The 11,834-nt window shown below is 35.1% G+C and overlaps 1 protein-coding gene across 1 annotated transcript; it reads right to left on the minus strand.

The window, feature by feature from the left end:
• Window positions 1-1,323: 1,323 nt before the first annotated feature.
• Window positions 1,324-5,613, minus strand: LOC149182426 (serine carboxypeptidase 1-like). Its single transcript, XM_089414551.1, has 8 exons — window positions 5,462-5,613; window positions 4,744-4,889; window positions 4,174-4,256; window positions 3,772-3,894; window positions 3,116-3,166; window positions 2,599-2,697; window positions 2,104-2,189; window positions 1,324-1,531 (listed from the first exon to the last, which is right to left on the minus strand). The coding sequence occupies exons 1-8, from the start codon at window positions 5,611-5,613 to the stop codon at window positions 1,324-1,326; spliced, it is 948 nt and encodes a 315-aa protein (XP_089270677.1).
• Window positions 5,614-11,834: the final 6,221 nt, after the last annotated feature.

Raw genomic sequence — 11,834 nt, forward strand, 5'->3', positions numbered from 1 at the left:
TAATTGTTTATTTACAAACAGGAGCAAATTCATGCATGCTATTTTTGAACATGACTGTGTTAATGAATAAATATTCTTGCGAGTGAAAAATCTGGCACTTTGAATTTGTTACTTTCAATTATTGTTAAATTTGAACATGGACTTTTTTCATGAATAAATATACTTTACCTTGGATAGATATGGCACTTACCCAACATATATCTCATAACTAATATTGCCATGATATCCTGGAAAGGACTCCACTCTAGCATTTGCAGGTGCTGCCTTGCAATTCAGCTGAAGTGAGGTGATAATCAGAGATATAATTACATGGGTAGTGAATAAATTAACCACAAATTGCATGGACTTGAAGACAATGCTGACCCTTCGACTGCTCTGTCTCTTTATATTAATATGGGAATCCCAATTTCTCTCACCTATTAATCTTGATATGCATGCAGACTTTATTCAAAGGCAGATCATTTAGAGAGTTTACCAGTGGAGCTTTGTCCGGGGCCATGGCTAAAACTGCAGTGGGTCCTTTGGAAACTATCCGGTAACTTTTCTTCATTCATTCTTCGTTTTATTCAGAGACAAGATGAAAATTTTTTAATCTTTTTATCGGAAATTTCAAGTTGCATTATGCAGACAGCATGGTGTGCCTATGATTTCATGGTCTCTTATTTTAACGTTGCAGGGTACACACCTGGTATAATTCGTCAGAAATAAGTCCCTTTCCATCTGCAAAAGGCACCTCTGAGTTGTCAAATACTTCATCTGCCATCCCATTTCCAATCAGATAACCCTGAAAAACTAGCCATGCAAGAAGTCAGACCATGAGACCATCTAGTAAAATTCCTAACGAACATAACGTTGTTCATAGTCACCAACATCTTTTGGAGAGGCATGAATGAAGAAAGCTATGAATTTCAATTATTAGCAAAGAGTTTTGACCTTAATGTTCAAGGTTGGTTTAATACTTGCTTCATTTCCTGTCATAGCCAAGAAAGAGAGGTTGCAACGGTCAAACATCAAAGTATCAATCATAAAACAAATTGTATTAAGAAAAATACAATGTCTAGAACATATGTTTTCCTGAAATGCAACCTCAAATCAACTTATAGGACTCCTGTTGCCACAAAGAAATTCCATCCTATTCCAAAAACAGAGAATCCAAGAAGTCAACTGAATAACAAAACATGGGTGCCAGCAGTTGACTTGGTTTTGGGTGCCAATTCCAACAACATGGGTAAAAGTGAGCTTACAGTTAGCCATTTGAACAAGTCGTTCCCATGGCCAGATTACACAATTTGAAAACTTAATATGTACAAGATCAAAATTCATTCAGTAAATAGCAACTTTGAGCATTAAAACAGACAATAAGAGCAAGAATTCCCATAGCTGACCAATCTCATAGACAAATCCAGTGAAACCGATGCAACCAGGACCTCCCTCAAACCAAAGACGAAGTGGATCATTTGCTGGATTACTTTCTGACTTCACAAAATAGTAGAAAAGTTCTCTTCCATTGGCCTCACTAACTGTCACATACCTGCATGAATATGAAGAAAACACAAAGACTTTCAAGCAGTTAATTGGTCATCCAATAGAATATAAGAGTGGTAGAATCACATCTTTAAGCACTCCATATAACAATTTTCGCTCCTAGTCTTTTACATATTTTGAACTCTCCATGCAACAATTTTGACTTTAATATTTTTTAGCTTCAATTGTCACCAAATTTATTAAGTATCCATAGAAATTAAACTCTGTTCAAACATATTCACAGTCTGTGCATAACAATTAGATATCTGTATATCTTTTATGTTTTTCTGTCTTTCTTTGTCATATAAGCATGCATTCTACAAGCTATGAACATTCTACAAGCTATGAACTCTTTGGTTATGTTCTTAATCTTTGCATAAATACACAGCTAATTGTTTATTTACAAACAGGAGCAAAATCATGCATGCAATTTTTGAACATGACTGTGTTAATGAATAAATATTCTTTCCAGTGAAAAATCTGGCACTTTGAATTTGTTACTTTCAACTATTGTTACATTTGAACATGGACTTTATTCATGAATAAATATACTTTACCTTGGATAGATATGGCACTTACCCAGAATATATCTCATAACTAATATTGCCATGATATCCTGGAAAGGACTCCACTCTGGCATTTGCAGGTGTTGCGTTGCAATTCAGCTGAAGTGAGGTGATAATCAGAGATATAGTTACATGGGTAGTGAATAAATTAACCACAAATTGCATGGACTTGAAGAAAATTCTGACCCTCCGACTGCTCTGTCTCTTCATATTGATATGGGAATCCCAATTTCTCTCACCTATTAATCTTGATATGCATGCAGACTTTATTCAAAGGAAGATCATTTAGAGAGTTTACCAGTGGAGCTTTGTTCGGGGCCATGGCTAAAACTACAGTGGGTCCTTTGGAAACTATTCGGTAACTTTTCTTCATTCATTCTTCGTTTTATTCAGAGACAAGATGAAATGATTTTAATCTTTTTATTGGAAATTTCAAGTTGCATTATGCAGACAACATGGTGTGCCTATGATTTCATGGTCTCTTATTTTAACGTTGCAGGGTACACACCTGGTATAATTCGTCAGAAATAAGTCCCTTTCCATCTGCAAAAGGCACCTCTGAGTTGTCAAATACTTCCTCTGCCATCCCATTTCCAACCAGATAACCCTGAAAAACTAGCCATGCAAGAAGTCAGACCATGAGACCATCTAGTAAAATTCCTAAAGAACATAACGTTGTTCATAGTCACCAACATATTTTGGAGAGACCTGAGTGAAGAAAGATATGAATTTCAATTATTAGCAAAGAGTTTTGACCTTAATGTTCAAGGTTGGTTTAATACCTGCTTCATTTCCTGTCATAGCCAAGAAAGAGAGGTTGCAACGGTCAAGCATCAAAGTATCAATCATAAAACAAATTGTATTAAGAAAAATACAATGTCTAGAACATATGTTTTCCTGAAATGCAACCTCAAATCAACTTGTAGGACTCCCGCTGCCACAAAGAAATTCCAGCCTATTCCAAAAATAGAGAATCCAAGAAGTCAACTGAAAAACAAAACATGGGTCGTGTGTGCTTTACGCACCTCTGAGTTGTCAAATACTTCATCATCCATCCCATTTCCAACCAGATAACCCTGAAAAAATAGCCATGCAAGAATTCAGACCATGAGACCATCTAGTAAAATTCATAACGAACATAACGCTGTTCATAGTCACCAACATATTTTAGAGAGGCCTGAATGAAGAAAGCTATGAATTTCAATTATTAACAAAGAGTTTCGACCTTAATGTTCAAGGTTGGTTTAATACCTGCTTCATTTCATGTCATAGCCAAGAAAGAGAGGTTGCAACAGTCAAGCATCAAAGTATCAATCATAAAACAAATTGTATTAAGAAAAATACAATGTTTAGAACATATGTCTTCCTGAAATGCAACCTCAAATCAACTTATAGGACTCCTGCTGCCACAAAGAAATTCCAGCCTATTCCAAAAACAGAGAATCCAAGAAGTCAACTGAATAAAAAAACATGGGTCCTGTGTGCTTCACCATTTAATATTTCCTGTATCACCATTGGAATATTAATACCACAATAAGATTCCCCTCCGACATAAAATGGATTAGATAGAAACTCAGGGAATGCTTCAAACCACTACATCCAAGATTATAAACTGTACTGAGATTCACAAAAATCTATAGACTTGTAAACTAATTTTTTGTAGCGTGATAGAAATGAAAACCTTTATGAGGAAAGTATGTATATCTGAAGCAGCCTTAAAATCTCCAGTCTTGTAATCTGTAGCTGTATTGGAGTAAGAAAAACCAGTCCCAACTGGAGAATCAACAAAAAGAATGTTGGAGACCTACATGTGCAAAACCATTCAAGGTTAATCCATTACAACAAAAATTTATACATTCAGTGGCATCCAAGTTAAGTCCAAGTTGGATGAGAAACAATTTAATAATGGCAAATTCCAAAGTGATGAAAGCAACAGAACATAAAAGTTGATAACAGAGATGCTTTATCAGTGACATAATCTAGTATGCTCACTTGACGAATGTTTGAAAGAGGAAAAAAAATTTGGTGCCCTAATTGAAAACATTTCATTATAACCATAGTGGCAGAGGCAGAAGCCTTGAACGCCAAGCTTACTCCAAGAGTGTGGATTGGGGATGAGCGTGGGCAAACTCCTAGAATTGTTACTGAGATCAAAACTCATTGGACCTGCAATAGGAGAAAAACTTTGGGATAAATATTAGAAAATCTCTATCATTTTATTTTACAAATTTCTAAAAATCACTATTATGTTTTGTTTTTCTCTACACAAGGATTCCATCAAAATAGCCTCCCACCCTGCCTAGCCTTGCAAGTCTGGCAAGTGCATTATCTTTTCACGATCAATGCTGAACATTGAATAGGTAATGTTTCAAGAGTATGGAATCCATAATTTATCGATTTCCGTTATTCTTTGGTTTACAATGATATCTTAGTATTGCATAAGCCTAATTATAATAGCAGTTGACTCGGTTTTGGGTGCCAATTCCAACAACATGGGTAAAAGTGAGCTTACAGTTAGCCATTTGAACAAGCTGTTCCCATGGCCAGATTACACAATTTGAAAACTTAATATGTACGAGATCAAAATTCATTCAGTAAATAGCAACTTTGAGCATTGAAACAGATAATAAGAGCAAGAATTCCCATAGCTGACCAATCTCATAGACAAATCCAGTGAAACCGGTGCAACCAAGACCTCCCTCAAGCCAAAGAAGAAGTGGATCATTTGCTGGATTACTTTCTGACTTCACAAAATAGTAGAAAAGTTCTCTTCCATTGGCCTCACTAACTGTCACATACCTGCATGAATATGAAGAAAACACAAAGACTTTCATGCACTTAATTGGTCATCCAATAGAATATAAGAGTTGTAGAATCACATCTTTAAGCACTCCATATAACAATTTTCACTCCTAGTATTTTACATATTTTGAACTCTCCATGCAACAATTTTGACTTTAATATTTTTTAGCTTCAATTGTCACCAAATTTATTAAGTATCCATAGAAATTAAACTCTGTTCAAACATATTCACAGTCTATGCATAAGAATTAGATATCTGTATATATTTTATGTTTTTCTGTCTTTCTTTGCCATATAAGCATGCATTCTACAAGCTATGAACATTCTACAAGCTATGAACTCTTTGGTTATGTTCTTAATCTTTGCATAAATACATAGCTAATTGTTTATTTACAAACAGGAGAAAATTCATGCATGCTATTTTTGAACATGACTGTGTTAATGAATAAATATTCTTGCCAGTGAAAAATCTGGCACTTTGAATTTGTTACTTTCAATTATTGTTACATTTGAACATGGACTTTATTCATGAATAAATATACTTTACCTTGGATAGATATGGCACTTACCCAGCATATATCTCATAACTAATATTTCCATGATATCCTGGAAAGGACTCCACTCTGGCATTTGAAGGTGCTGCCTTGCAATTCAGCTGAAGTGAGGTGATAATCAGAGATATAATTACATGGGTAGTGAATAAATTGACCACAAATTGCATGGACTTGAAGAAAATGCTGGCCCTTCGACTGCTCTGTCTCTTTATATTGATATGGGAATCCCAATTTCTCTCACCTATTAATCTTGATATGCATGCAGACTTTATTCAAAGGTAGATCATTTAGAGAGTTTACCAGTGGAGCTTTGTCTGGGGCCATGGCTAAAACTGCAGTGGGTCCTTTGGAAACTATCCGGTAACTTTTCTTCATTCATTCTTCGTTTTATTCAAAGACAAGATGAAATTTTTTTAATCTTTTTATCGGAAATTTCAGGTTGCATTATGCAGACAGCCTGGTGTGCCTATGATTTCATGGTCTCTTATTTTAACGTTGCAGGGTACACACCTGGTATAATTCGTCAGAAATAAGTCCCTTTACATCTGCAAAAGGCACCTCTGAGTTGTCAAATACTTCATCTGCCATCCCATTTCCAACCAGATAACCCTGAAAAACTAGCCATGCAAGAAGTCAGACCATGAGACCATCTAGTAAAATTCCTAACGAACATAACGCTGTTCATAGTCACCAACATATTTTGGAGAGGCATGAATGAAGAAAGCTATGAATTTCAATTATTAGCAAAGAGTTTTGACCTTAATGTTCAAGGTTGGTTTAATACATGCTCCATTTCCTGTCATAGCCAAGAAAGAGAGGTTGCAACGGTCAAACATCAAAGTATCAATCATAAAACAAATTGTATTAAGAAAAATACAATGTCTAGAACATATGTTTTCCTGAAATGCAACCTCAAATCAACTTATAGGACTCCTGCTGCCACAAAGAAATTCCAGCCTATTCCAAAAACAGAGAATCCAAGAAGTCAACTGAATAACAAAACATGGGTGCCAGCAGTTGACTCGGTTTTGGGTGCCAATTCCAACAACATAGGTAAAAGTGAGCTTACAGTTAGCCATTTGAACAAGTCGTTCCCATGGCCAGATTACACAATTTGAAAACTTAATATGTACAAGATCAAAATTCATTCAGTAAATAGCAACTTTGAGCATTAAAACAGACAATAAGAGCAAGAATTCCCATAGCTGACCAATCTCATAGACAAATCCAGTGAAACCGGTGCAACCAGGACCTCCCTCAAGCCAAAGAAGAAGTGGATCATTTGCTCGATTACTTTCTGAATTCACAAAATAGTAGAAAAGTTCTCTTCCATTGGCCTCACTAACTGTCACATACCTGCATGAATATGAAGAAAACACAAAGACTTTCAAGCAGTTAATTGGTCATCCAATAGAATATAAGAGTGGTAGAATCACATCTTTAAGCACTCCATATAACAATTTTCGCTCCTAGTCTTTTACATATTTTGAACTCTCCATGCAACAATTTTGACTTTAATATTTTTTAGCTTCAATTGTCACCAAATTTATTAAGTATCCATAGAAATTAAACTATGTTCAAACATATTCACAGTCTGTGCATAACAATTAGATATCTGTATATATTTTATGTTTTTCTGTCTTTCTTTGTCATATAAGCATGCATTCTACAAGCTATGAACATTCTACAAGCTATGAACTCTTTGGTTATGTTCTTAATCTTTGCATAAATACACAGCTAATTGTTTATTTACAAACAGGAGCAAATTCATGCATGCAATTTTTGAACATGACTGTGTTAATGAATAAATATTCTTTCCAGTGAAAAATCTGGCACTTTGAATTTGTTACTTTCAATTATTGTTACATTTGAACATGGACTTTATTCATGAATAAATATACTTTACCTTGGATAGATATGGCACTTACCCAGCATATATCTCATAACTAATATTGCCATGATATCCTGGAAAGGACTCCACTCTGGCATTTGCAGGTGCTGCCTTGCAATTCAGCTGAAGTGAGGTGATAATCAGAGATATAGTTACATGGGTAGTGAATAAATTAACCACAAATTGCATGGACTTGAAGAAAATGCTGACCCTCCGACTGCTCTGTCTCTTCATATTGATATGGGAATCCCAATTTCTCTCACCTATTAATCTTGATATGCATGCAGACTTTATTCAAAGGCAGATCATTTAGAGAGTTTACCAGTGGAGCTTTGTCCGGGGCCATGGCTAAAACTGCAGTGGGTCCTTTGGAAACTATTCGGTAACTTTTCTTCATTCATTCTTCGTTTTATTCAGAGACAAGATGAAATGATTTTAATCTTTTTATTGGAAATTTCAAGTTGCATTATGCAGACAGCATGGTGTGCCTATGATTTCATGGTCTCTTATTTTAACATTGCAAGGTACACACCTGGTATAATTCGTCAGAAATAAGTCCCTTTCCATCTGCAAAAGGCACCTCTGAGTTGTCAAATACTTCATCTGCCATCCCATTTCCAACTAGATAACCCTGAAAAACTAGCCATGCAAGAAGTCAGACCATGAGACCATCTAGTAAAATTCCTAAAGAACATAACATTGTTCATAGTCACCAACATATTTTGGAGAGACCTGAATGAAGAAAGCTATGAATTTCAATTATTAGCAAAGAGTTTTGACCTTAATGTTCAAGGTTGGTTTAATACCTGCTTCATTTCCTGTCATAGCCAAGAAAGAGAGGTTGCAATGGTCAAGCATCAAAGTATCAATCATAAAACAAATTGTATTAAGAAAAATACAATGTCTAGAACATATGTTTTCCTGAAATGCAACCTCAAATCAACTTATAGGACTCCTGCTGCCACAAAGAAATTCCAGCCTATTCCAAAAACAGAGAATCCAAGAAGTCAACTGAATAACAAAACATGGGTCGTGTGTGCTTTACCATTTACTATTTCCTGTACCACCATTGGAATATTAATACCACAATAAGATTCCCCTCCGACATAAAATGGATTAGATAGAAACTCAGGGAATGCTTCAAACCACTACATCCAAGATTATAAACTGTACTGAGATTCACAAAAATCTATACACTTGTAAACTAATTTTTTGTAGCGTGATAGAACTGAAAACCTTTATGAGGAAAGTATGTATATCTGAAGCAGCCTTAAAATCTCCAGTCTTGTAATCTGTAGCTGTATTGGAGTAAGAAAAACCAGTCCCAACTGGAGAATCAACAAAAAGAATGTTGGAGACCTACATGTGCAAAACCATTCAAGGTTAATCCATTACAACAAAAATTTATACATTCAGTGGCATCCAAGTTAAGTCCAAGTTGGATGAGAAACAATTTAATAATGGCAAATTCCAAAGTGATGAAAGCAACAAAACATAAAAGTTGATAACAAAGATGCTTTATCAGTGACATAATCTAGTATGCTCACTTGACTAATGTTTGAAAGAGGGAAAAAAAATTGGTGCCCTAATTGATAACATTTCATTATATCCATAGTGGCAAAGGCAGGAGCCTTGAACGCCAAGCTTAGTCCAAGAGTGTGGATTGGGGATGAGTGTGGGAAAACTCCCAGAATTGTTACTGAGATCAAAACTCATTGGACCTGTAATAGGACAAAAACTTTGGGATAAATACTAGAAGATCTCTATCATTTTATTTTACAAATGTCTAAAAATCACTATTATGTTCTGTTTTTCTGTACACAAGGATTCCATCAAAATAGTCTCCCACCCTGCCTAGCATTGCAAGTCTGGCAAGTGCATTATCTTTTCACGATCAATGCTGAACAATGAATAGGTAATGTTTCAAGAGTATGAAATCCATAATTTATCGATTTCCGTTATTCTTTGGTTTACAATGATATCTTAGTATTGCATAAGCCTAATTATAACAGCAGTTGACTCGGTTTTGGGTGCCAATTCCAACAACATGGGTAAAAGTGAGCGTACAATTAGCCATTTGAACAAGCCGTTCCCATGGCCAGATTACAAATTTGAAAACTTAATATGTACAAGATCAAAATTCATTCAGTAAATAGCAACTTTGAGCATTGAAACAGACAATAAGAGCAAGAATTCCCATAGCTGACCAATCTCATAGACAAATCCAGTGAAACCGGTGCAACCAGGACCTCCCTCAAGCCAAAGAAGAAGTGGACCATTTGCTGGATTACTTTCTGACTTCACAAAATAGTAGAAAAGTTCTCTTCCATTGGCCTCACTAACTGTCACATACTTGCATGAATATAAAGAAAACACAAAAACTTTCATGCAGTTAATTGGTCATCCAATAGAATATAAGAGTGGTAGAATCACATCTTTAAGCACTCCATATAACAATTTTCGCTCCTAGTCTTTTACATATTTTGAACTCTCCATGCAACAATTTTGACTTTAATATATTTTAGCTTCAACTGTCACCAAATTTATTAAGTATCCATAGAAATTAAACTCTGTTCAAATATATTCACAGTCTGTGAATAACAATTAGATATCTGTATATCTTTTATGTTTTTCTGTCTTTCTTTGTCATATAAGCATGCATTCTACAAGCTATGAACTTTCTACAAGCTATGAACTCTTTGGTTATGTTCTTAATCTTTGCATAAATACATAGCTAATTGTTTATTTACAAACAGGAGCAAATTCATGCATGCTATTTTTGAACATGACTGTGTTAATGAATAAATATTCTTTCCAGTGAAAAATCTGGCACTTTGAATTTGTTACTTTCAATTATTGTTACATTTGAACATGGACTTTATTCATGAATAAATATACTTTACCTTGGATAGATATGGCACTTACCCAACATATATCTCATAACTAATATTGCCATGATATCCTGGAAAGGACTCCACTCTGGCATTTGCAGGTGCTGCCTTGCAATTCAGCTGAAGTGAGGTGATAATCAGAGATATAATTACATGGGTAGTGAATAAATTAACCACAAATTGCATGGACTTCGTCAGGGAAGACATTTTTATGGAATTACACCCAACCTCACTTCAATTAAAAAGAAAACAGTGTGTCTATACATATATTTTTCTCGAGTGCACTTCTAATAGGCCTCGAAATGCTTTGATATATATGTACAGTTCATTAAAGACAACGATAATTCTTATTTAAAATGATTCAGTTATTTTCATGAGTCATTTGAACATTTAAAGATTATGTCAAATCGTACGTATCTCTATCAGTGTGAATATCCTTAGGCTAAGTCAACAGAATATTTTCTACATTGCCCCTTCAAGATGATCAAACGTTATCTTCTCTATCTGCCATTCATTTCAGCCCGCCATCCGGTGTAAAGACTTCTTGTTGTATCCATGGTTTTTATGTCCACCAGATTATTAAATATTTGGGGAATCTGAAATCCAGATAAAACACTTAGTCAAAAATTTAACTGCGCCTCCAAATATTTGGAGAATCTGCAATCGACATAAAAAATGCTGTCAAATATTTAACTGCTCCCCTAAATATTCGGGGAATCTGCAATCAAGATACCATACAAGGTTGTACCCAAATCCAAAAGTGAGAAGACTAATTAAGTTGTTGGAAAGAGGATCCACAGTTGGATATTTGTGCCACGGGATGTTAGGCAAGCTACATAATTTCTGGTAACCAGTTCCTCATTATTCAGATTTTCATAGTCGAAAATCATGTTTTGTCTTTGTATCGAAATGAATGGCACTGAGTGCTACGAATTTCACCTAGAGTACTCAGAAGCATTTTGAATACATTGGTGTTTCATCTAGAGTGTAAGTACTCGGTACAAGTAAAGTTAGCTTCATGTTCTCACCCATAATGCCTGGTTCGTGACCAACATCATGATAGGACAGTATAATATTGTGAAATATTATCCTAGAGCATTCAAGGCATTCAACCCATATTATATATACTATTACTTTCATGAATGTCACTAATAAGGATGGGTGATGCTTGCAGGTGTAGTCTTATGTATAACAGGTATTGATTATTCGCATGATGATATGTGTCTCATTTTATCATATAGTATACTTGGAACTATTTTCTAACTCAATTGTTAAATGCATACCAATGATTTTCTCAAACAAAATTCGTAACTTCATCCCAATTATTTATGTTAAAGCTATACAAATAGAAACACTAACATCAGTGCTTTGTTCTGACTGGATCCAGGTGCCGAGGCCATGTTTGCAGACTTGGGCCATTTCAACAGGAAATCAATCCAGGTCCAAGCTATATGTCAAGGGCATAATTATTAGTATTTCATCATACCTTCGTGCTTCATCCTCAAGTTTTAGTACCATAATGAGAAATTTGGGTTTTTCGTTCCAGCTTGCTTTCTGTGTGTTGGTTTACCCATCTCTGCTTATCACATATACGAGACAAGTGACT

This window comes from Pinus tabuliformis, chromosome 3_2 (assembly GCF_031772625.1).
Source record: "Pinus tabuliformis cultivar Carrire ecotype Pingquan chromosome 3_2, CPIR1, whole genome shotgun sequence".
NCBI lineage: Eukaryota > Viridiplantae > Streptophyta > Pinopsida > Pinales > Pinaceae > Pinus > Pinus tabuliformis.

What these genes read in the sequence shown, in the direction of transcription:
- LOC149182426 (XM_089414551.1), bottom strand. Translation starts at nt 5,613, where the DNA reads ATGCAATTTGTGGTCAATTTATTCACTACCCATGTAATTATATCTCTG. An exon ending in ACTCTTGGAGTAAGCTTGGC is followed by an intron (nt 3,895 to 4,173) that starts GTTCAAGGCTTC and finishes TTGCACATGTAG; the next exon opens with GTCTCCAACATTCTTTTTGT. An exon ending in TACATACTTTCCTCATAAAG is followed by an intron (nt 3,167 to 3,771) that starts GTTTTCATTTCT and finishes CTATTTTTTCAG; the next exon opens with GGTTATCTGGTTGGAAATGG.